The sequence below is a fragment of the Muscardinus avellanarius genome (genome assembly GCF_963383645.1).
Source record: "Muscardinus avellanarius genome assembly, chromosome: 4".
NCBI classification, from domain to species: Eukaryota; Metazoa; Chordata; class Mammalia; order Rodentia; family Gliridae; genus Muscardinus; species Muscardinus avellanarius.
In genome coordinates this window covers 41,320,538-41,346,911 of record NC_137789.1, presented here as the reverse complement: position 1 = coordinate 41,346,911, position 26,374 = coordinate 41,320,538, and the positions used below count along the sequence as shown (strand labels likewise).

Genomic DNA, 26,374 nt, shown 5'->3' with positions numbered 1-26,374 from the left:
GTGCGCCAGTGACAGCTTCCTAGTTATGGATTCACAATGTAAACCCTAGCTGCCCTCCACTCTCCCCTCTACTCCCTCCCTCTAGGGCTATAAGGTAGGCAGCCACTAAATCAGACATCTGGTGGCTTGAGAATTGCAAATAATCTCTACTGCTCAATACCTTTTGGCCTTTTCTCTGTCATCCCTGAAGTCTTCCAGTGGAACCGCTGCCAGCGCATCTCAAAGTCCTTGTCTCTGGTTCCTTGCATGAAGCTTCCCGTGAATTGCTTGCATTTCTAGTTGAAATCAGTTTGCATACAGAGTTTCAAAGCCAACTTGATTGCAAGCTTCTGGCTAGCAAGCTCTGATCCAGGGCAGCTGTTCCAAGCAGAAGCAGGGGAACAACTTGAACTAGTCCGAGTGTGCTTTTCATTGACTCACTCCTTGATAAACAGCTCCTGTTTCTTAAACAAAGTTGGGTGGCTGTGAAGATCAGGCTAAATGCTAATATCCAATTTGCAAGAAAGAGTTTTTGGAGACATTTTCCATCGAATCAATTCATGTGGCCCTGCCTGTATTTTATTTTCCATATAGTATTGGGACCTGAAAAACATACTATTCTCTAAAATAATAATTCTGATGTCCTGTCCTCAAAACTATATATTCTTCTGTAAAACAATACTTGTTATGTCAGGCTTTCCTGTGGCATTCAATATTTCATCTGACTCACCTGCATATGTTTGTATTATAAGGCCAACAATTTGGCATTCCCAGAAGGTATACCTATGGCTCAGGTCTATGATTATTATTTTTATCTAAAAAGCAGGAGACTATGCATTAGGCAAAATCTCACTCATCAGTCCCCCACATGTAAACTTTCCAAAGCTGGGTCTACTTGTGGTTCTTTCTGCATGGGATTACATTCTAAAACACATTCAAATCCATCTTTGAAAGAATGAAGGCCTTTTGTAGCATACACTAGTTAGCTCTTCACCATGCCTGCTTTCTCCTCTCCTGACCACACAGCTAGATGACATTTCCCAGCTTCATTTTCGGTTAGGAGTGGTCATATGACTGAGTTCTGACCAGTGAAATATCAGTGGCTATGATGTGCACCACTTCTCGATGTAAACTATAAAATCTAGTGGTCACATCTATAACCATTCTCTTTCCTCTTCTCCTGCTTTGATGTCCACAACAGTGCAAGAATGTGTTGAAGATGGGAAGGAGCCCAATTCCCTCAATCGCTTGCAGAATTGCTGCCCACCAATTTAAAACCAATATTTTGGACTCTCTGTAAATATGAAGTAAACTTCTCTCATGTTCGAGCCACAGTGCACTCATTTATTACTGCAGTTAGCATTGCCTTAAATCATACACCACAATGAGGCTTTTTTTAATGGGGCCACACACCCTACAGAAAAGCTTCTTAATATTCTTCTTCAGACACTTTCTCATCTTCTTCCAATTCAATCACTATTCCCTTCTAAAAGTCTGTGTTTTCCATTCCTGAACCTGTCTGCACCCACAATTCCCTGAGAGATGTGCTGGGCACATTCCAACCACTGTTCTTTTGAGGGGATGCCTGCACTCTTTCTCTGACATCCTGATATGCTTCAAAGCCTTCCTGGCAGCATGGAAGTTCTGCTCTAATAAGTTATATATATTCTCCTATAACTTTATTTAGACCCAGCAAAGGCAAACATCTCCCTATTCCAGACTAGACCTAACAGATGATTATTTAAATTCCCAAATAATCTAATATAAAAGAATTAAAATAATGTGGTATTATTGTAGTGTTTTATTTATTTACTTATTTATATAGTAGAACTGGCCGGGCGTGGTGGCACATGCTTGTAATCCCCGCGCTTGGGAGGCAGAAACAGGAGGATCGAGCAGGTTCGAAACCAGCCACGCGCACTGGCTTAGGAAACCCTGTTTCCAAATAAAAATGTAAAAATAGGTCTGGGAGTGTAGCCCGGAGATAGAAGGGCTTCCGGGAACCCCAGTACCACCAAAATAAATAAATAAATAAATAAATAAATAAATAAATAAATATTAAAAAATATAGTAGAACTGTGGGATTGAACCCAGGAATACTCTATAGCCAAGTTACACCCCTAGCCCATTTTATTTTATTTTTAAATTTTGAAACAAGGTCATGCTAGGTTACTGAAAGTCTTGTTATGTTGCTGAGGTTGTCCTCGAACCTGAGATCCTCCTGTCTTAGCCTCCCAAACACTGAGATTACTGGTATGCACCACCACATTTGGTCAATGAGTACTTTGAAAACACTATTTGTTGCATCCATCAGGATAGAAGAGACCATGTTAGAGGAAGCCACCAACACTCTTCACTTTACTGACAAAAGCCAATCACAGTTCCTCTCAAGCGCACAAAGTCTGCTTTGGATGCAGGAGTTCCCCTGCAGGTGGGCTCAGGGAATCTGGGCTGCTTTGATCCTGGGGCCTCTTCATCTCCACGTGCACTTGCGTAGCAGAAGAAAGGAACGCTGGGTCTTGCACACTCGCAGTCAGATGCACTGGCCCCTCTGTGCCACATCATCTCCAGCCACATCTTGCAACAAGTCACATGGTTCCTCCAGATTTGCAGGGCGCAGGGAAATGTCATCCTCCCATATGCGCCAAAGGAGAGACTGGATACGAGTGAGCAGTAAGCTCCACAAGATCCCCTTTGACATCTTTGATTTCGGTTTCTTAATATTTGTGCTATGAACTTCTGGCAAGTCCAAAATTTTCTCAAAAACAATCCTGTAATTTAAACTATTTTCACTGAGTCATTTGGACTCCTTATTTCCAGCCCCAGATAGTTAGGATGTGTGCAGTGCAAGGAAGCTAATTTCCTTTCATGTAAACCAGAGCAAAGGACACGAGACTCTCAGAGGAGACTGCTCCTTCCCTTGGGAGATGCACTCGGCGGGGGAGGCCGGTCTGGGGTGGGAGATGGCCACGGGTGGTGGCATCTCGAGCATCCTGCTCCCCACCAGTCCTCTTCTCAAATCACATTGCTTCCTACCACGACAAAAATATCCAGAGCCTCCGTCATTTTAGCAAGATTTAATTAAAACTGCCCTAAATTAAGAACATCTAGTCATTGTTTGCATTCCTAGATGCCTATGTTTAGTTGAGTCGCGCGTAAGCAGAGAAATGAAAAATTAGCTTAATTTTTTGGCTGTGGGGAGGAGTGTGAATTGGTTTTCTGTCACTCGTGGCGAACATCGCGTGTCTTCCCTCAGCTGGGTTTCTCCGATGGGATTGCTTCTTCCCACCCTCCTGAAGCCGCTGAGGACGAGCTGCAGCTTGGCTTTGACCTGAAGAAACCTCTAAAGCCCACAGACAGATGAGCTCAGGGGCAGGGGCTCCTCCCAGGAGCAGCTGTGGCCCACCCAGGCTTCGGAGCGACTGACAGCTGCTCCCGAGTGGGCTAGAGTGGAAGGGGGGGCTTCTCACATTTGAGCACTCGTCGCCCTCAGAGTGGAGCTGAGTGCTGGGGAGGTGTTCAGGAACCTCCTGTCTTGAAAAAAATGACTCAGGGAAACTTCCAGAATCCCTAGGTGGGAGGAACGGCTGTCTTGAGGCTGTGAACACGATGTTTAAGAACACAGCCCCTAGAGTGAGCCTGTTTTGCTTTGAATTCCAGCTCTGGCACCGGAAGCTCTGTAACCTTGACAGTGCACAAGCTTTCTGTGCCTACCCTGCAGATATTCATAGTGCACGCTCCACAGGCTTGTGGTGAAGATGGACCACATTCCTGCATGTTCCTCTTTAGAACAGTGCCTGGATTATAGTAAGTGTCCAATAAATACTGGTCTTTTATAGTGATTGCACGGGACCCTCCTTCTTTCCCCAGCACTGACTTCTGGGAAATTCCCATTCTGCTTCCCGTGGCTGTCTCCCAGACTTTCTTCCCGAGTGGCTTCCTGTTCAGACACTGGAGGGCTTTTGGCTTTATTTTTAATCCAAGTAGCTGGCCACTTTGATGGACAAGTGTGCAAGCAATGCAGGACCAGGGCTGAGAGGCATCAAGCAGGGTGGGAGCCCAGACGCAAGCCGGGGCTTAGGTCCAGCAGCAGGGGAACGGCCTGGAGCCAGAGAATCTCTCAGCAAACCCAGAGCAGACTCAGGCCCTAGAAGTAACCATGGAAACAGGAGCCCACAGAGGCATCCAAGGTGTGGGATGGGTAGGTGGGTGGATGGATCGATGGGCAACGGATGGGTAGAAGGGTGGGTGGATGTCACTTTCACGGCAGAAGGGTGAGGGCCAGGGGCAGCAGACATGAGCATGTCTGAGCTGGGGGAGGTTTGGGGAGCTGGCAGTGTGTCCTAGGTGGACAGCTGGGCACCAGAAAGGACAAACAGATCAGGGCAGAAAGGGAATCTCTCTGTGACAGTTCTCCCAAGCTCCTAGAATGTGGAAGGAGTAAAGGCCAAGAGAAGAGGATGGGAGAGAGGTCCTAGAGTGGGGTCCTTGTCCTTCTCCCTTGTGTTGAGGGCTCCCTGCCTGCTTTGCTTCCTTCCCAGCCCCTGCTCTGGGCTCCTGCAGTTGCAAAGTGCAGTTGGGGAAGTTGTATCCAGTAGGCCAAGCACCTCTCCTGCCACTGGTGATACCAGAGGTGTCACACCCAGCACTGTGATGGCACTGGAGAACCCTGCCACTAACTGTAAGTGCATGTCCTGGTTCTATGATTTCTAGGTCTGGCTCCCAGCCTCTGAAGCCTGTGACCTACCCAATATCTTCCATTGCCGCCTTCTTCTGCTAATTTCCTGCTGCCTCAACCCAGAATCTGGACCAGCGCTGTTCTTCACAGGTGCAGTGTGGATTAGTTCAGAACAAAACCATCATTCTGATACAAAGGAAACAGGTCCTGTCTAAGACTCAGAGACCACTCCTCAGTGCCAGCCCAGGTGTCCTAGAGAGACAGAGCATCCTGGGCCTGCATTCCAGAGTGAATTCCTTCCAGCTAAGAGCAATGCCTGGGAAGACAGGATGTTTACCAGCTTCTACTTGTCCACAGGCAATAGGAATCACCAGCATCTCCAATTTCTGTGACCTTCTTTTTCTTTCCAGAATATTAGCATCCACCCTGTGGGTACATGGGGTGGTATGATTGCATTCTGGACAAGCAGCCAGGACAGAAGCCAAGTCCACCACTTCTGGATCTGGCTAGAAAACATCTCGTGCTATCCTCCACACTCTTTCTCTTCCTTTATCTCTTGATTTGGTGCTGAGGAGATGGTCAGGCCCTAGAAGCTGACAGGGCTCTCGATGGAAGGTGCTTGGACCTAGAATCCCAAAACACCCAACAGGGCTATAACACAAATGAGAAACAATCATTGTGTCTAGACACTGAGGCCGGGGATTCTTTTTATACCCATTAGCCTTGATTCATCCTGTACCTCCTTAAGAGAACTTAGAATGCAGATTTTGGAAACCTAGAGACATGCTTGAGTCTAAAGATGCCACTTAATGGGCATCAGTAAGATGGAGGTAATAGTACACCCACGGGAGGGCAAGAGGCAAGCAGAGACTTACAGAGAGCTGAACACATTGTAAGAGCTCGTAACCGGCACCACGGTCCACATTCTAGTCACTTGCTATGTGCCAGGCCTTGGATCTTTACTGCTTCTGTTTATTCTCATAATAATCTTATGAATTTGGAGTTATCCTAGGTTTAATGATGAAGAACTCCAGACGTGGAGAGAGGACATTGTGTCCAGGACACCTGGCTGAAGGAGCTGGATTCTGCCAGTGGAGCTCCAGGATGCATCTGAGCCAGCGGCTTGGCTTCCCTTCATCAACACCCCTGTTGCCATTGTCCCCCTCCACTTCCTCCACTGTCTTCATCCTCATCCGTCACCTGCCATGGCAGATGGTGGCTGAGCTGCCACCGCTCCGTGAACACGCTGACAGCCTCGAGCTAGGTTGTCTGTATCGCAGCATCCCACTGGACTGAGAGAGAAGAGCCAGTAGGAGCAGCTGGGGGCCTCAGTACAGCTGTCCCTCACCCAGAGAATCCTGCCAGGAGAGGAGAGACAACAGAAGTCAGGACACACCTGAGGCCATGGAGAGGGAGTCCCTGAGGGTATGGGCCTCAAACTCTGTCTACACTGTGGGATTTAAGAAAGACCTAGGGAAGAGGGAGAAAGATGGTGGGACCCAGAGGCAAGCAAGGGTGAGGCTGCAAGGGGCCCTAGAGAGAGGTGGCTGACCCTACTTATGTGGCTCTGTTGCCAATGGTTGTGGTGACCCTAATTATTCCAGCCTTGCTCCCAGGATATCCTGGGGCCCTTAGCGAAGAGCCCAAGGGGGAAGTGCCTAGTGGGGTTTGTGGGGGGAGACCCCACGGAGAAGAAACTTGAAGCAGGAGCATAAGAAGTGAGATTCCAGCCTCCAAGGCAGACCCTGGGCATGCTGGCATCCTGGGTGGGGAGGAGGATCTGGTCCCCCTTTTTAAAAATTTAAATTTAAATTTGTATACTTTTATTGGTGTGTTGTAACTATACATTGTATTAGTCAAGACTCTAGAGTAGCAGTTCATAGGATATGTATATTATAAAAGGTGAGTTATCTAATCAGCTTAACTCTGAAGGAGTATAATCCCAAGTGGCTGCCTACACCCTGACGGCCATTGGAACCAGCAGCGAGTGGTCCAAGAACTGGAGTCTCAGAAAAGGAGCGACCAAGGAGCAGTCCCAGCCCAAGAGGGAAAGGCCAGGAAGCCCCTCAGAGCAATGTGGTGAGAGTCCAGCTAGAAGAACCCAGGGCCTAAATGAAGTCTGACATGTCCAGGCAAGAGAGGGTGCACCTTCACCAGGAAGAGCAGAGCTTTCCTTCCCCTCTTCCACCTTCTCCACCCTTTATTCCATCCGGGCCCCTAGTTTATTAAATTGTGCCCTCCACATCCAGGATGGGACTGCCCCGCTCAGTCTGCTGTCCCCCACGCCAAGCATCTCATCAACACACCTGAGGCCACGTAATCCCAGGTGTTCTGTAATCCCACCGAGCTGACAAACCAGATCAACCGTCACAGACATCGTAGATTCAAAGTGAGACCTGCACGTGTCACCTGGCGTATTTCCCTCAACGTCCCGCTCACTCACCTTCCCTCCACATATGCGATGGTGAGATTGATGATCATATCTTCCCATATGGACGTAGCATTATGTGAACTATTTCCTTCCTCAGCCCTCCTTCTCCCCTCCCCTCACTCCCTCAATCCCCTTCCACTGTTGTACTGGTCTCTCCTCATTCCTCTGAAGCCTCTTTTGTTTCCTATTTTCTCTCTAGCTTCCACGTATGAGAGAAAGCATACGACCCTCGACTCTCTGAGACTGGCTGACCTCACTTAGCGTAATATTCTCTCGTTCCATCCATTTTCCTGCAAATGACATAATTTAGTTTTTTCTCTGTGGCTGAGTAAAATTCCACTGTGCATATATGCCACACGTTCTTTTCCATTTATGTGTTGGCAGACACCTAATTTGGCTGTTGTGAACTGGGCTGCTATGAACAAGGGTGTGCCTTAACACTTATTAAGGGACTTCTCAACAATCCTGCTTCCTCCCGTCCGCCTCCAGGGAGCACGTGGGCATGGAGGGGCTGTCGTTGGAGAGGGGAGGTAGATAAAGCCAAAAGGCCTACACAAGGACCCACATATACTTAAAAAGACCTCAACCCTACATCCAGAAACAATGCAAAAGCTGTATATGTTTACTGTTGCCTCCTGACAAAGCACTTGATGAGGAATTGCATTCATAATGTGCTACAAAACTTCTAAAATCATTTCCCCCCAACCTTTCTCCTAATTGTGCCCCACCTTCCCCACACAAAGGCACATCCCTTTCCTCCCCACTTCAGCCTTCCCAAGGCGCAGACCTGGTGTTCCCACTCTGTGGTGCCCTCGCCTGCGTCCCTTCTCTCTCTCTCCAGGCCTGTCTCTACCCCAGCAGATTTCCATTGTAAATCCACCCAGACAGGCCTTGTCCTCAGTTCCATGACCACTGTACACAGTATGAGAGCTCAAGAGCTGAGCACCTTCTAAGGAGAAGAAACTGTGGCTAATACTAATAAAAAATTAATGGTCTCAAAGCAAAGGATTCTGGGAAGAGCAGGAGGTAGGGCCTCTGGGAGTGACAGAAAAGCCCAGAGGCTTTGTGACACCCTCGCTGAAGGCAGGTGCCACCCACCAGTTGGGGGTGGTTGGGGTCCTCTGACAAGCTGAGCCAGGCTCTGATCATCATGCTGTCTGCTGGGTGCATGCAGCTCTGTGTCCATGCCCCCAGTATCAGGCTGCTCAGACCCTCTCTACCGTGGCTTCTCATTGGAATCACATGGAGACCTTTAAGAAAATGCTTATTTCAGCCCAGCCAGACGTGGCGCCACACCCTTGTAATCCCAGTACTTGGGAGGTTGAGACAGGAAGATCGCAGGTTCAGGGTCAGCCTCAGCTACTCAGTGAGGTTAGGTTATCCACAACTTGATGAGGCCTTGTTTCAAAATAAAGAATAAAAAATAGGGCTGGGGGTATAGCTTAGAGGTAGAATGACCCTGGGTTCCATTCCCTGTACTGTAAAAAAAGAAAGCAAGAAGAAAGAAAGAAAGAAAGAAAGAAAGAAAGAAAGAAAGAAAGAAAGAAAGAAAGAAAGAAAGAAAGAAAGAAAACACTGATTTTCATTGGTCTGGGGTGAGACCCAGGGCATCCAGGAGTATTGGCTATTTTAAAAGATCCCCAGGTGATTCAAATGTGAGCTCAGGATGAGATCCACTAGGTTGCTACAGCCATTGGTTGTAGGGGAGAGGACCCTAGAGCTTGGGGGAGGACCAGATTCCAGCCCCAGGTACAGCAATGCTGCTCCTCCAGGATCCTTCTTGATCCAATAGGAAGAGAGTCGGGGCCAAGGCTCTGGCTGGCACAGAATAACTCAACCGAGCAGGAGCAGTTGGAGCCTCACTTATTCATCATTTAATTATGTATTCACTAACTACTTAATGTAAGTGCAGTGAAGGCGATGACAGGAAGTGACTGAGGGTCCAGGTTAGACTGGGCAGCCCGGCTTCTCTGAGAAGATGACCATTATATCAAAGCCAAGAGCGGAAGACAAAGCCTGCCACGTGAACTCTCGGGGCAGCAGAGAGAACGCAGGAGCAAAGGTCCTACAGGGGGAGGGGAGGAGGCACCCGGCTGAGGCACAACAGACAGAGAAGAGACTGGTGATGAGGTTTGCGAGGCGGGCGGGGCTGCACTGCAGAGGGCTTGGAGTGGCGCTCAGCAAGTGGCTTTCCTTCTCCTGCACAGGAAGCTCCTGAAAGATTTTTAGGAGGAGAGAACATGACCCAGTTGTGGTTTGTTTGTTTGTTTGTTTGTTTTTGTTTGGTTTGGTTTGGGCACTGGGGGTTGAACCCAGAATCATTCTACCTCCAAGATGTAACCCCAGCCCTTTTTATTTTTATTTGTTTATTTTGAAACAGGGTCTTGCTAAGTTGCTGCATGCTGACCTTGAACCTGCAATCCTCCTGTCTCAGGCTCCCAAGTACTGGGATGACAGGTGTGTACCACCTTGCCCGGCTCCAGATGTGTATTCAAAACACTCGGGCAGCAGTGGGTGTGTGGCTGGTGGGCAGCAGAATGGACACAGCACACAGTACACGCCACTGGGGTCACAGGCCCCTGTGATTACAGCCCAGGGGAAAAAGAGGCCTCAGCTCCTCCCTGCAATGGGGAATGTAGGTCAGGCAGCCCAGATCCCTTAGCCAAGCTGCCAGTGCGGCCCCCCTCGCCTGTCAGGGAGGAAAGCTGAGTCTGAGATGTGTGGGCTCTGCTAAGATCCGCGTTGGCAGGGGAGACAGATAATAGTTACCCAAGTGCAAGGATCTGGGCCACTGCTTGAGTCCCCTTGTCCTCCTTCCAAGGCTGACTCTGCCCCCATCCCTCCACCCCCTCTCGATCTCCCTAGGCCAGCCTCACACACGGCTGGGAAGCAAGAGGCTATATTTTAAGATCAGGGCTCAGACCTCTAAATAAACCATAAACAAAGCCAGCTTCCCCGGTATAGGAGGGAGACGACTCCATGTCTCCTCAACGCAGTGACTGGGAAATAAGCAAGTGGTTCTGCCTGTCACATACGCTTACCCCTCTGCAAAGGCGTCTGTCAGACCCAAAAGCTTCTGCCTCAGCCTTTCCAAGAAATAACTGATGTGGCCCAAACTCCAAGTTCACTTTGGTGTTCCAGGAAAGGTGGCCATGGGGGCTTGTCCCTTACTGCAGCCTCTTCACAGGAAGAGCTAACCAGGATCAGGTCCAGACAAGGAGCCAGCATATAGCTAGGGAAGAGAATGGGGCAAGGGGGAGGGAAAGAAAGGGGGAGGAAGGAAAGCAGGTAGAGGGCTCCACAGGAGTGGGGCCAGGAGCAGTGCTGTGAGGGGCATGGAGCGGCCCCTAAAAGAGAGGCGGGATGGCAGAGCCCAGAGGCCAGCCAGAGCCCCAGCAGTCTGTGGGTGGGGTGGCCGTGGGTGTGGAAGATGCAGAGACAGAAGGCAGAGGAGCTCTCTCTCCATGGGCAAAGTCTCCCACGACCACAAAGGAAGCAAGAACAAAACCAGCCAGGAACAGAAGGAACACGCAGATAAATACAGCAGGGGAGGGAGGAAAACCCCAGACACCAAACCCCAGTGCTTCCAGGAGAAGGACCCTCTCCAAACAGCAGGATGGGGGTTTGTGCAGGGAGCTCAGCTGGAAGAGTCAGGAGCCAGGAGGAAGGGACAGAGTGGCTGGGAACGGTGGCAGGCGGCACACAGATGTGTGGCAGGGAAGCCAAAGGGGCCTGCAAGCTTTGGAGTGGCCACAAGGGTGAGAGGGACCAGGGTGAGGGCTGGAGAGCACGGAGGGGGGAGGGTGTCACGAAGGCTGTCCCCCAGGAGCTGCGGCCCAGGGCGCCCACCTGCCACAGGGAAACCTCGCAGCCACCCTCCCCAAGGAGTGGGAGGGGACTGGAAAAGAGGGAAAGCGGCAAGCCCTCCTTACACAGGCACTGAAACACACACCTTTGGCAAAGTGGGCACACCCGGCTGCGCTCTCAGGGGCGAGAAGGAAACCCAGCCGCCTTCAGACTGCAGCCCAGCCAGGTGTGGGTGACTTCAAAGGATAGGTCAGCAGACCCAGACAGAAGGTGAGGTGAGAGCACACCAAACAGACTGGTCAAAAAAGACATAGAGACAAAGACCCCCATGCCAGCTACTGCTGGTTCATATCTCTCCCTCTCTCTCTCTCTCTCTCTCTCTCTCTCTCTCTCTCTCTCTCTCTCACACACACACACACACACACACACACACACACACACCTCTAGCATCAAGCAGAGAGAAAGGAGGATCATGTGGCCCTCACGCCCTGTTCTCTCTCCCACGTGCCTGGTTGGAAGGCCGCACACTTGCAGAGGCCTGCAGGGGTCTGGTGATGGGGGTGGGGCCCTCTCAGCAGGGATCACGGTGTGCTCACTGCACAGAGGGAGGGGAGTGGCTGGTGCAGGAGTAGTTTAACTTGGATCCAGGACCTTGGGTCCCCCACCCCCATGAAGCCAGACCAAGGGTCCTCTGAGGCCCTGCGGGGAGGCCCAATGCATCTACTGCTACCCAGAGCACCTCCCTAGCTAGAGGGCATTGCAATGGCCATGTGCTTCCCACAGCAACAGTGGCAGCTGCACTGTGAACCCAGAGCCACCCTGCAAGGGTTCTCCCAGGCCTCTGACCAGACAAGCCCCCACCTCCCTACTGAGCTCACACACCCCACAGTGCTCCAGCTGTTGCCAATGGGGACCACACAGAGGGCTAAGAGACCAACAGGAAGGGGCTCCCAGGGATCAGAGGTCTGTTTCTTAACTCAGCTCAGACAGAGGGGCTTCAAAACAACCCTAGGAGACAGGAGCTCAGGTCTGGGCCACAAGTCTTGGGGATGAGGATGGGTAGACACTGAGCACATCTATGCTGTGCAGATACTGTGCGCCTAGCACACCACACTACATATACACACGGCATACACCGAAGCCTCCCCGGGTCACCCCTGCACTGACAACAGCATACACCTCCCATCAGAGGACCCATTTTATGATGCTATACACATAGATAGTGGAAATTCCTACTATTCTCAACACACACACACACACACACACACACACCCCGCACCTCCAAGGGCCCAAACAGAATTCCAGGGCTCCCTCCCACACCAATGGGGCCGGCATTTCTGCCCCACCTCGCCGACCCGGCTGTTCCTCCATAGTGAAGCTGAGCTCAACCTCAGGCTTCCGTGTGACCCCTCCTCCCCTCCACCTTCCTTCGCCATCAACGCCACCCCCAGGCTGGGGGAAACTTTTCTTCAGGTCCCTAAACGGGGAAATCTGGAGATCTCTGATTTCTACCCCATCCCACTGCCCGAACACGCCCGAGCCCGCCCCTCACTCCCTAGCTGACCTCCCACCAGACCCAGCAGGGTAAGGTCACAGAAGGCAGCCCTCGGCCTGCGTCCTGGGAGAGGTGGCCACAGCAGCTGTCGCCGGAGGCTGTGTGGGGCGCAGGGAGAGGTGCCAGTCCCGCGCCAGGCTGGGGGCGCAAGGGGGTCTCGGTGACGCGCCAGGCTGGCGAGACTCTGGGCCGAGGCGGGAGCTGTCCGTTCAGCACCACCGCGCCGCGCCCCGCGCAGGGCCCGCGCCCGGGGCACCGGCCGGGCTCCCGCTCCCGCGCCCGCTCCGGCTCCGCGGCGCCCGCGGCGTGGGTCCTGCCTCCCTCCGAGGGCGAGGGGCGCGCGGAGCCGGGGACTGCCTGGGGCTCCGCGGGAGTCGGGGCCACGCAGCCACCTGTGAGCCTCCCGCAACTGCGGGCGGCGGCGGCGAGCGGGGCCGGAGCCCGGCGGAGCCGCTGGGGGACCCCGCCCGCCGGCCGGCCGGGCGCACACACAGGCGCACTCACACTCGCACCCGCGCGCACACGCACAGCCAGCCGGCCGCCGCGGCCGCCGCGATGCTCTCCAGCGGGTCGGGGAAGTTTCCCGCCGGCCTCGGCCGCGGGCGCCCGAGCCCCCAGGTAAGCCTTCCGGAACGCGCAGGGCGAGCCCGGGCAGCCCCGCCGGGGAGGCGGCGCACGCGGCCCCGGGGCGCGGCGCCAGGAGGGCGGGGGATCCCCGGAGCGCGGGCGAGCAGGGGCGCCAGACCTGGGGGCCGGACTCCGGGGACGCCGAGCGGCTCCCCCGGCCCCCGACCCGGATTTACGGACCGGCGCGGTGCATTTCCCCGCCCCCCCCCCAAATCTACGCGCCCCCTTTCTCGGCCCAGCCCTGCCAGTGCGCAGCTCTGCTCGGGTCCCGCCTGTCTGCGGCGCGCGGGCGGGGGCGTCTCCTCCGCCTGCCCACGGGCAAGGTCAGCGCCCAGCGCCGCGGGTTCCTGGAGCTGCGGGGGCGCGACCCTGACACCCCAAAAGCAAACAATAGCCAGGACTCCTGGGGTGGGGGTGATGCGCTGCCATACTAGCAGAAACATCCACCCTGCCTTTGGCTGGGAAGGGGCCGCTCCCCGCAGAGCCGCCCCCCACCCTAGTGTCCTTCAGCACCCAGAGGGTCGCCTGGGGAGGGCTGGGCCCGCCGGAGACTGGTGCGGCCAGGAGATGGGGGCGCGCAGGGCGCTCACGCTGTCGCGGTCGGCTGGGCTTTCAGGTGTAGCGCCCCCGCGCGGCGCGGGCCGTTGGGCATCTCCAGCATGACCGGCCAGAGCCTGTGGGACGCGTCGGAGGCCAGCGTCGTCGAGGATGCAGAGATCCGCATCAACGTGGGCGGCTTCAAGAGACGCCTGCGCTCGCACACGCTGCTGCGCTTCCCCGAGACGCGCCTGGGCCGCCTGCTGCTCTGCCACTCGCGCGAGGCCATCCTGGAGCTCTGCGACGACTACGACGACGTCCAGCGTGAGTTCTACTTCGACCGCAACCCCGAGCTCTTCCCCTACGTGTTGCATTTCTACCACACCGGCAAGCTGCACGTCATGGCCGAGCTGTGCGTCTTCTCCTTCAGCCAGGAGATCGAGTACTGGGGCATCAACGAGTTCTTCATCGACTCCTGCTGCAGCTACAGCTATCACGGCCGCAAAGTGGAGCCCGAGCAGGAGAAGTGGGAGGAGCAGAGTGACCAGGAGAGCACCACCTCGTCCTTCGACGAGATCCTGGCCTTCTACAACGACGCCTCCAAGTTCGACGGGCAGCCCCTGGGCAACTTCCGGAGGCAGCTGTGGCTGGCGCTGGACAACCCTGGCTACTCAGTGCTGAGCAGAGTCTTCAGCATCCTGTCCATCCTGGTGGTGTTGGGATCCATCATCACCATGTGCCTCAATAGCCTGCCGGACTTCCAGATCCCCGACAGCCAGGGCAACCCAGGCGAGGACCCCAGGTTTGAAATCGTGGAGCATTTTGGCATCGCCTGGTTCACGTTTGAGCTGGTGGCCAGGTTTGCTGTGGCCCCTGACTTCCTCAAGTTCTTCAAGAATGCCCTAAACCTTATCGACCTCATGTCCATTGTCCCCTTTTACATCACTCTGGTGGTGAACCTGGTGGTGGAGAGCACACCTACCTTGGCCAACCTGGGCAGGGTGGCCCAGGTCCTGAGGCTCATGCGGATCTTCCGCATCTTAAAGCTGGCCAGACACTCCACTGGCCTCCGTTCCCTGGGGGCCACCTTGAAATACAGCTACAAAGAGGTAGGGCTGCTCTTGCTCTACCTCTCGGTGGGGATTTCCATCTTCTCTGTGGTGGCCTACACCATCGAAAAGGAGGAGAACGAGGGCCTGGCCACCATCCCTGCCTGCTGGTGGTGGGCTACCGTCAGCATGACCACCGTGGGGTACGGGGATGTGGTCCCGGGGACCACGGCGGGGAAGCTGACTGCTTCCGCCTGCATCCTGGCAGGCATCCTCGTGGTGGTCCTGCCCATCACTTTGATCTTCAATAAGTTCTCCCACTTTTATCGACGCCAAAAGCAACTGGAGAGCGCCATGCGCAGCTGTGACTTTGGAGATGGAATGAAGGAGGTCCCCTCGGTCAATTTAAGGGACTACTATGCCCATAAGGTCAAATCTCTCATGGCAAGCCTGACGAACATGAGCAGGAGCTCACCAAGCGAACTAAGTTTAAATGATTCCCTACATTAGCTGGGAGGACTTATCCTCAAACCCACATTGCTGAGCTGCCTCTTGTGCCTCTGGCACAGCCCTGGCACCTTAGGGTGATGGCGGAAGGAGTCTGCCCAGGCCCTAAGGGGAAGAGATGCGTGGGATATGAGCCCCAGGTTGCTTTTAGAGTACTTAGTACCATTCTTAGAGGGTGGTGTGTCTGACACCACGCCTTGCACCTTTCAGCAAAATGACACTCATTGATCTTTGGATTGTGGGCATAAAGTGTTCATCTTTCTGCCAGATGAGTACCCAGAATGCCAATTTCTCTGTCTACTGTGTACACTATACCAGTGCTTGTGCCCAGTTACTACCTGTGAGTCATTTGTGTTCCTGTTTCTGAGGTTGTCGTGTGAGTTTTGTACAAATAGCCCCCCACGAGCCTGTCCAGTGGGAAGTGCATCTATCTCTGAGGTCAGCAAGGATATCATGCGATTTTGCTCACAATTGTGTGAAGACAAAGTCTCAGTTCTTTATCCACTGTTCTTGTTTAGTTTCAATCCCAAATCAAGGAGAATGCAAAGTGCAGCTCACGTGACCGAAGTCTGTGAGTTGATTTTCTGGGTGATCTGTGGCTCGCATGGGTGCACCGGACACTTTTAGGAAGTTGTACATGGATGTTCAGCTCATACATGTTACTCTTTAGAGAATGTTACTCTGTTAACTGTAGTGAAAACTAAAGTTGTTGCTTTCTCTCCCCAAAATCAGATGCATTAGGGGCAAGGACTTCAGCTAAAGAGAGACCAAACCCCAGGATGCCTAAAGCTGAGTCGGTGCTGGCTAAGCCCTTTTCACACAACGGCCAGGCCCCCACCTTCCTAGGTGGTCAGAGAGACATTTATTTCTGGCTGAGGTTCCTGGTCTAAGCTGTCCGACCAAAGTTTGCTGTGTCTTAGATATTAGCATGTTTTTGAAATGTGTATTTTTAAGATATTTAGGAATAAGGTCTTGTTGTCTTTCTCAACCTAGAAGAGATTCTCTGTTGTGATGTCTCCCGGAGGTGGGCATTTTTAAGTTGCTTAGCAAGGCAGTAGCTGAAATACTATTGTTGCCTGCTCCAAAAGCTCACAAGATGAGGGACCTTTTATTTCCAGGCAGAATTTGCTCAGATAACTTTGCTTCTAGGATACGGTGTGTTGTGTTTGATGTTAGGATTGCCCCAGAGTTCCTGACATGACTTGGAACCTGGTGATATCAGAAGTATATACTCAACACATAAATGTGCATGAAGGCAGCATGGCTGACCCAGGATGGAAATACTACCGTTTTCATTTCCATTCCAATTGCCATTTATTGGAGGAGGATGGGTAGAGGTCAGGAGAAAGGAAAGAGTTACAAAGCCAAAAATCATTACTTCATAAAATATAATAAGTGATTGTAAACTTCTTGAAAAACTTAAGGTTATTTAAAAGACCTTTAAACTGCTAAGCTTGTGTTGAAGAGAGACCACTGTGTCCTTCTCCACAATGCCCTGGCTCCTCCTTTTCAGTTAACGGGCACATACATTGTGAAGGGGAACCTGGGCCCCTTTGTACGATAATTCTTCCATCATCTTCTAGGTAATCTGACGGTTTTCCAGGTCGCTTTCATTATTATCCAGTCTTTGGTAGGGCTGTAGGATCCAGAGACCTAAGTATGGAGTTAGGCAGGCTTTTTATCCAAAACTTGGGCCTCCCGATAAGAGGTCCATTTGTGTTTTAGTTGGTCGAAGGTACTCCATGCCTCATAGGGGTGTGGAGAGGACCTTCTCAGAGGGCTGTGTGTACTTGTAGTTGTCATGGCTACTACAGTGTGGGTGATTTGGTGGATGTATACACTGGCCACTTAAGCTCTTGAGTGTACAGTTCAAATCCTTCCATCAGACTTCAGTCTCATGGAGGGGGGCAGAGAGATGGCCACCTCCTAGTGCCTACCTGCAGATGTGTTTACGTCTGTTTCTTAGAAGCATCAGGAGATGAGTTAAAGGCCACCGACCAGTGAGTCGGGAGAGCAGAGTTATTTTTCAGAATTTGCACATGAAACTCTTGGCTTGGGCTGATGTTTCCAGCCCTGGAGGGCAGAAAGTTTACAAAATCATCCCAGCTGCACCGAGGCAGGTGTTGGTACAAATTCAGGAGGACCATTCAGTTTGCCAAGGCCGATGGCCCTGGGTCACTGAGCATGGGGTCTCCGGTCACTGACCGTGAAGTTTGTGCAGAGTGGAAGCAGGGAAGGAGAGAGGATAACTCAGTCACTCTCAGGAGGATTTCGCTAAACAGGTTTACCACCAAAGAAAGAGGTATCCCTTGTGGTTACCTTTGCAGATGTGAAAGCTGGAAAACTTGACATTTCTTTTCGGTAATGACTTGCATTTTTCTGGTGCCTTTCATTGGGGGAATCCCAAAGTGCTTTAGAGACTGTCTTTTTAACATCTCTTGTGTGTGTATATGTATATATACTTGTAAAAAATATTCCTTTGCCTATTGATACCTTGAGTCACTTCTGTGCATGAGGATGTCCCAACAGCAATGAGTTCTCCAAGTGGTGGTTTCAGATAACTGGGAGAGAGACCAACCCAGCTTGCTTAAACAGTGTTGAGAATAGATGAGGACTGAACTGTGACCAGGGAACCTTCCCCTTCTCTGGAGTCCCACCAAGGTGTGAAGTTCACAAGTGCTGTCTCGAGACAAGGCCTTAGACTGGCCTTGCCAGATCGCACCTCGTGCAGCCATTTCCTCTAGTTCCTCTAGCTAATCAGGGCGGGGCGGGTTAATTTTATGCCCTGTCCTTAAAGGCCATATGCAGAAAGTGACATATTTGGCCATCAAGCTGTCAGACTGACCTGTGAACCTCCTTAAGGAGAACACAGTAGAAACCAGACCACTCATTTCCAGCTGTGGGTTTGACAGCAATTTCACTTCCAGTGTTTGAAGAGGATTCTTTTCAGTGCCACTGGGAGGCAGAAGGGCCAGGCTTTCCTTACACAGAGGGCCCGAGCATTTCAAAAGGGTTGGGTTGGGAAGTGATGCACGGTTCCTGCACGGATGCACATTGGTTTTCCACGAAACCCCTATATTTCCCGGGTTTGCGATAGAGGAGGGGCATGTTGTAATGCCGAGCTAACTTGTAGCTCATCAGGTAGTAATTGGTATTTAATATTTGGATTTGTTATTTCTACTTATCTTAGCACTCAAATAATTGAGCCACCTGCTAATTTCTGCCTCGTTTCAAAGAAAATGATTTGTTATGCACTTTGGGATAGTAGCAATCTGCACGGGCTGTGTGGTATCCACTGAAGGCTTAACTGGTATATCTTGTATGTTTCAACAGCATGACTTATTACAGAGTTGTAATTTCAACCATTGAGATCGCTGTATTTTCGATGTCAGTATTAACATCCATTAACACACTACTGTGCAGGCATCAAGGCGACCCCTGCCGAAGCGTTGTGTCTGATGGCTGCACCTTCATCTCCGTGCCTCAAATTGGGAATGAACGGCATGGCAGGACTCCAACCTCACGAAGCATGCAGATTAAACAGCAAACAATTATTTACACTCCTTGAGGCCCTTCAATTACATATGGAGTGGCAAACACAAGGACATTTGGAATTGGGGGACCGCATTTCCTGAGTGAGCCTGGGCTGCGTGAGCAAAGGTTGGGGAAGGAAATAGTTTCCTCTTTGCAGGCAGATGGAGGTGGGGTCCCCCACCCACCTTTTTGTTTTGTTTTGTTTGGTGGATTAGGATCTAGAGCCGCCACTGTGCTTGATGGAAGGAATGGTCCTGTGTTCTTGGAACCAGAGGCCCTGCAGGATGCTTCTCCCGCACACTGCCCCGCTCAGCATTTCTGATGTTCTGTCCTGCGAGCACTGCTGTCCACGGCCATTCTCCCTGCTCCTGGAGTAGCTCCCTGAAACAAAATTGGGTACTGGGTCACCCTGAGTGTCCTGGCTGGTTGGGTGTGACTATGGCTGGGGATTCCTGGGGCCTTCCCTTACCTCCGCTTCCCCTGCGCTTGGGGTCTGAGCCCTTTTGAAGGCTGCTGGGGACCAGGAGGAAGGGACTGGGCTAACCGGCCTCAGCTCCTGGCTTCTCTGAGCCCTACCTTCCACTGCTGCAGAATGAGGCGCTTGGATTAGATAATCCTTAAGGCCCTGCCCAGCTGTTTACCTCACTGTAAAAACAGAGTTTCTGCAAGCTTTGTTATGCCCTCATTATAGCAGTGAGCTGATCCCGATATCCCTAATTTATTTTTAAGCGGAGCAGAGGGACTGCTTACAAACATATTTCTATTTGGCTTCATTTTTCTCTCCAGCAGGCAGCCACAAGAGAAGAAGACAGTTTCAGGGACAACAGCACCAGAGAAATGCTTGGGCTAGTGTCTGTTCCAAGTGAATAGAGTTTTTAAATCATCAGCAGTGATCTCCTTTGGGCTTTAAATTATTTACACTTATTTACACATAATTCAGATTCCTGCTATTAAAAATCATTAGGCACAAAGGAAAATCATACTGATCTCACTTGGCTTTAGGGCTAGCTGATTATTTCTGTTCCCTTTGTGATGCCCCAGTCCCATGAGGTTACAGGGCTGCACCCAGGGCCCGGAGCGGAGATGATGGATAAATCTCCCACCCTGCATATAACTTACCCTGCGGAGTGGCCGGATCTGCAGGTGTCTTCTGCCTAAGCCAAGGCTGAGCCTTATCTTAGTCCTCACCTGCTCACCCAGTGGGGTATGGCTTGTCTCCTCCCCCAGCTGGGATGGAAACAGATGTGAGGGGTAATTGGGGCCAGGATGCCTTCTATCTTAAAAGGCAAATCTAGCCATGATTGTGCATGCCCATAATCCTAGTATTTAGGAGGCAGAAAGAGGAGGATGGCAGGTTCAAGGCCAGCCTCAGTAACTCAACAAGACCCTGTTTCAAAATGCAAAATAAAAAGGGCTCAGGGTGTAGCTCAGAGGTAGAATGGCTCTAGTTCAATTCCCAGTGTCTGCCCATATACACACACACACACAGAGAGAGGCAAACAAAACAAATACTTTCTATTGAAGAAAGACCTTACCACACTTTTACCTGGCATTTCTCCCCAAGGACCTGATGTGGGTATCACAATCCATAGATATAGCAGAGCTGAAAAGTACCCAATTTCCCTCCTTGTGTGGCCTGGTTTATCAGTCCCCCGTCCTCCTGGCCAGATTCTCCCCAGCAGGTGACGAGGTGAGCAGCTGCCTTGGAAGCAGGCAGACATGAGCAAAGGCCTGGCCTCCGAGACCTGCGGAGCACTGGCATCCCCGGCGCTCAAAGGGATGAGTGAGCCCCACGAGCTTGGAGTTTCTCCTGGCCCTGAGAAGCTGGCATGGTGGTCTCCACTCCCGGTGCTCCCCCATTTCATCTCCACAGTCAGCCTCTGATCCTGCTTCTCATGGACCTGTTCTTATCGCACAGTGCTTTCTCAATAGCTAACTTTGGTGGCCTTTCTACAGTTCCAAGCCCCTCAAATTCTATGACCCCATAGATCAGTATCTTAAGTTCTTGGCACCTCTCCTTTCTGGTGTGTGTGTGTGTGTGTGTGTGTGTGTGTGTGTGTGTGTTGAGTGGGAATTGAACCCAGGGACATTCTACTTCAGAGCTATATACCCCAGCCTGAACTTTTTTTATTTGAAAACAGGGACTCACTAGGTTGCTGAGGCTGACCTTGAACCTGGGATCCTCCTGCCTCAGCCTCCCAAGCATTGGGATCACAGGCGTGCACCACCGTGGCTGGCTTCCTCACTGATGTTCGGATGCTGTGTGTTGCTGGTTCTTCATTCTCCTCCCTTCTCTAGCACATAATGCTCACCCCCAGTTCTGCGCATGGCAGCCTGTAGCCAGCACTCGAATGACTCTGTGTCCCCACCATGTCTCTCCTGGGATCCCTGCCCCAGTTACCCACTGCATTTGGAAGTTGCCATGTCTGAAACGGAACTTACCACTTCCACTCCAGACTTCTTCCTGACCTCGTCCACATCTGGTTAAAGGGACCCCAGCACTTCCAGCCACTCGGTGAAATTTCAGTCATCTCTAATTCCTCCCCATGCGCCTAATGGGGCGTCATCATAGCAATCATTTCCTATGCGCTCATCGCCTGCCAAGGATGGCTGGTTCTGAGTTCCAGACTAGTGGATTCCAAAGGAGACTGGTGGCTGTCCAGCGCCCCTGCGCACCCAGCAATGTGTTCTGAGCACACTGACAGCCGGCTGTGGTAGGAACAGAATTGGATTTTTTTTTTTTTTTGGTGGTACTGGGGTTCCTGGAAACCCTTCTACCTCCGGGTTACATTCCCAGACCTATTTTTATACTTTTTTTAAAATTCGGAAACAGGGTCTCTTAAGCCAGTGCTGCTGGCTTCGAACCTGCGCGATCTTCCTGTCTCCGCCTCCCAAGCTTGGGGACAGAATTGAAATTTTTAGGGAAATTTTTTGCACTCAAAACTCTTCCTTCCTTTGCCTCTGTCTCCAGACATTTAAAAAATTCGTAGCTGTTTTCAGACTTAGTATGAAAAGAACCAAGTTGTCAGCAGTCAGATGCCCCTCTGTTTCTTCCTAAGACAATTGACTAACTGCTGAGTACCATATTATATTGAAGGAATATAAGTGGAAATCATATGAGGAGCTTTTTAACAAAGTAGACCTCTGGGCATCACTCATTTACAAACAGGCACTTGAGGTCGGACCGGGAATCTGCAGTTAAAAACCTTCCAGGATATTTTATTTATTATTTTAATTTTTCATTTAATTTACTTTATTTCCCTGTGGTGCCAGGGATCCAACCCAGGGCCTTGTGTATTCTAGGCGAGCACTCAACCACTGAGCTACACCTTGTACTCCCAGGTGATTTTTATTCTGAGACAGGGTCTCACTATGTTGCCCAGGCTGGCCTTGAACTTGTGATTCTCTTACCTGAGCCTCCCAAGTAGCTGGGATTATAGGCGTGCTCCACCTGGCCAGGCTCTGGTGATTGGGAAGCAGGTGGTCTGCAGAGCACTCGTGGAGAAACAACGTCTGGGAGCGCTCCCTCTTCCCCACTGGTCTGCCTCATTCCGCACCCAGCTGGGCCTCAGGTTCACCCATGTTTTCATGACAGCTTTGTCACGCGTCGGCCCCTCGTATCCCTTCTAAAGGCTCTCGCCTCTCCTCCTTACACCATGCTTTGTTCACTTCCAACAGACTTCTGTTCAGGCGCACCCACCTGATCCTTCCTTTCCCGCATCCCCACTCCCACACTGCCCTGGCTCATCTTCCCCCCCTCAGCATCTTAGACCTACTGGTGACTTCTTTGGCCACTTTGTTAATACAACCACAGACAAAAGAGATGAGGACATGGAGAATCCACGTGGGCCCATTAAGGGTCTAAGGTAGAGAAAAGGGCTCATTCAGAAAGGAGTTGCCTTTCGATGGGGCGAGATGAGGCGGGTCACAGAGACACAAGAGACCTGTGCAAGGGACACAGAAGTTGATAGCACACAGGGCCTGGTGATCAGAGTGTTGGATGGATGAGCTCGTCACCCCTCCAGAGAAGGGCTGAGGAGTCCCCAGTCCAGATGGACAGTGTCCCGAGCAGACATGTGGCTGTCCAGAAGTCCTCCGACATCCAGGAATGGGGCTTGAGCAGGCCGACTGGGAAACACGGCAGGAACAGAACTGGGGTCCTTGGGGGAGGATTTTTGCACTCAAAACTCTTTTCATCGCCTACATCGCCAGACATTTAAAGAATTCTGAGCTATTTTCAGACCTACTATGAAAAGAACCGAGGTGTCAGCAGTCAGGCGCCCGTCTAACTGTTTTTTCCTAAGAGGAGAGCTGGCACGACGCGCTTTTGATCTATCAGCCTTCTATCGGCTTCCTGGCAAGCCTCGTGAGCGTGCCCGGCCCACCCCACGGGAGCAGCGCAGAGGAACCGCTGTGTTCAGGGTCAGTTACCACGAAGGCCGCTCTCCAGGGACTGGATTCTGCAGTTTCTAAATACTTTATTGGTGCGTTGCAGTTATCACTCATACTGAGGTATACAGTGATAAGAATATGCATACACACCAGCACCCAGATCCCATCCCAGGCCCTCCCCTTTCCGTGCATCTCATTGAGATCGGTATCGGTAATTTTGCCTGTATACACATTTAAGCTGTTAGCTTCATTACGTCTCTATCCCTCTTTTTGTGGAAAGTGTGGGAAAGGAGGAGAGGAACCACAGCGCACAGAACCCAGGGTGTCCCCGGGCCTCCCCACCGACTCCGAAGAGAAGCCAGACAGCTTTCTGTATGCCTCTCTCTGATCTGAGATTTGAGGACTGCTTTCAGAGCTGGTGGGAACCAACAGACCCCAGAAGTAAACCAATTCCACGCTGGCCTGGGAACCTGGGAGCCAATGATCTGAGGCTCAGAAGGAGGATGACGGTGTTTTGCGCACAGCACTTAAATATATTGCCATGTAATTTTCCAATTTTAAAGCATGAGATCACTGATTATGCAGTGGCTTCTCCAGTTTTTTTTAAAAGCCCTCTGTGCGTATGTGTATATGCGTATGTGTGCACACATGTGTGGTGTGTGTTTACAGCCCTCTTATGCTAAAGATAATTTAAGATTCCAGCCAAACCAAACTCTACTGACCTTCGCATTTACTAAGATTTCCCTCTATCCGAGGGGAATATGTAAATGTGTGTCAAAGCTTTAGAACTAGCAAGATGCTTCTGTGTCTCGGGGACTCATTTATTTGCGCTGACATTTCAGGGAAGAGTTTGATGCTTGGAAACTGCAATGTGCAGATGTCACGTATTCAGTGAGGCGGAGTGGAGTGCTGGCCTCAGCACACGGCACCCGAACCGCCCCGAGCGGGCGCCATTGCAAAGCCACCGGCCGCTCGTGCTGGGTGCCACGGGCGTGCCTTCTCCACCCTCCGCCCCGCCTCCACGGTTTCTTCTGGGCGCCCTGGGTGAAATCGCACTGAGGTGGCCTCCCAGGAGCAGGTTTGTATTCGTCACGGAGGGATGTGCACATGCATGTATCTGAGTGTGCACGTGTGTTTGTGTGTCCGTACACCCATGCGTGTGTGTCAGTGTCTGTGTGAATCTCTGTGTGTGTCTGTGTGCTGAGTACACACGTGTCCACACGTGGGCATGTCTGTGCCTTTGTGTGTCCCTGAGCACCGGGGCCAGAGCAGACAGGCAGCCTCCTCTTGGAGGGCAGGGCAGGAATGGCCGCTCTCCCGGGCTCCCCTTTCACGATGTTGTTTCCACAGAGAGGCTGTCTCCACACTGCCCCCAATTTAAAGTGACAATTGGGTGGCATTTAAAGTGAAATTGGGTGACAGGAGGAGACACTGTCGCCCAGTGTCGTCTCCTCCTTATATTATCTCTTAGGAAGAAGTCTGACGTTTTTATTTATTTATTTATTTATTTATTTATTTATTTATTTATTTTTGTGGTACTTGGGATGGAACCCAGGGGCATTCTACCTCCAAGATACACCCCCAGCCCTATTTTTTTATTCTTTATTTTGAAACAGGGCCTCACTGAATTGCAAAAGGGCCTCACTAAGTAGCTGAAGCTGTCTGAGAACCATGATCCTCCTGTCTCCGCCTCCCGGATGCTGGGATGACAAGCGTGGGTACCAGCCCGGCTGGTTTCTTAAATGCATTGTCATCTCGCATCCTAATGAGGTTCAGTGTGATGTAGACACACATGGACACAGCACGTGGTAAGCTTCCTCTGGATCCCACTTAGTCCCTCCCCTTCCTTGAACACGATGGCATCAATAATCTGGTATGCACATATAACAGCATTTGAAGCGTTTCCTTCATTCTCCCTCCTCCCCCACCTCCCTTTCCTAGACCCCTCTCTGTCACTCCACTGGGGCTTCTCCTCCTTGATCTGGAGCCCCTCTTGCACCCTGATTATCTCTAGCTTCTACATATGAAAGAAAACGTATGACCCTTCACTTTCTAAGACTGGCTGATCTCACTTAGGATAATACTCTCGAGTTCCGTCTCATTTTCCTGAAAATCACATACTTTTGTCTTTCCTTATGGCTGAGTAAAATTCCATAGTGTGTACATCCCACAGTTTCATAACCTATTCATCCACGGATGGGTACCTAGGGTGGGTGGTTCCAGAATCCGACTATTGTGGATTGTGCTACTATAAACATGGACATGCATGTATCACTCCGGGGTATCTCTTGAAAGGAATTGAAGCCAGAATATTATAGTGATGTACGTAATCTATCATCCATGTTTATTAAGTGATATCTGATCCTCCACCTATTCCCCCCACAATAATCTGGAAGCTCCTGGAGTGTAGGGAAATTTATCTCTAGCACAAAGTAAATGCTGACAGATAAATGAATCAGGGCGGGGCGCCCTTTCTTTGCCACAGTGCAGGACAAATCGCTCGGCTGCGGGGAGCTGACTTGATCTGCAGCTCAGCTGATTCAAGTGTCCTGAGGCCTCTAGCACCCCCCCCCCCAGGCTGGACACCTGTGATGTCATTGTCACGGAGATGACAAGGGACGTCCTCCCTGCAAAGCCCAGCTCTGAATGAGCGCCGGAACCGAGGAAGGGTTACTGGATGTTCCCATGGGTGATGACTAATGCATGAGTCACTTTACAGGTGAATAATGTCAAAGGAATCTCTAAATAAGCACATAATTCCTCGGGAGCGGGGTCCAGCAGAGATCACCCACATTGTCAGACTTTGGAGCAAAGGTCACTAAATGTGGCCGCAGTCAGAATGGCAAGTATCCCTTTGTGTAGCTCAGAAGAACAGACTTAGCATTAATATTTCATTACTCATCCTCGAGAAAAAATCAAAACAAAACAAAACAAACAAACAAACAAAAATAAAGCCCAAAAACCAAATCTGGGTCCTTCATTGAAATGTATCCTCCCTGTGGTGAGCTAAGCAGAATGCGGCCTGCATACTGATTCAGCCTGCGGTTCACTGCCCAGGGCTCCAATGGCACAAGGCGGGAGCTGTGCAGGCCTTGAGAGCAGGAAGCACCTGAGTTAGGACTGACAGGGCCAGCAGGGCACGGGAGGAAGGAACGCAGTCCAGATTCCTGGGGCAGGACCAGGGACAGCTGCAGCCAGCCTCAACCCTGCTCCACTGGGCCAGTAGATCCTGACAGAAGAAGGCAAGGGGAGCACACAGGAGGCTGCTGGGAGGTGCT

The 26,374-nt window shown here is 51.4% G+C and overlaps 1 protein-coding gene across 1 annotated transcript; it reads left to right on the top strand.

Moving 5' to 3' along the window:
- Nucleotides 1-13,736: 13,736 nt before the first annotated feature.
- On the top strand, nt 13,737-15,173 carry KCNS2 (potassium voltage-gated channel modifier subfamily S member 2; the record flags this gene model as incomplete). The annotated part of the gene is made up of 1 exon (XM_080693537.1): nt 13,737-15,173. One exon carries the CDS (start codon nt 13,737-13,739, stop codon nt 15,171-15,173), a length of 1,437 nt encoding a protein of 478 aa, XP_080549663.1.
- Between the last annotated feature and the right edge of the window lie 11,201 nt (nt 15,174-26,374).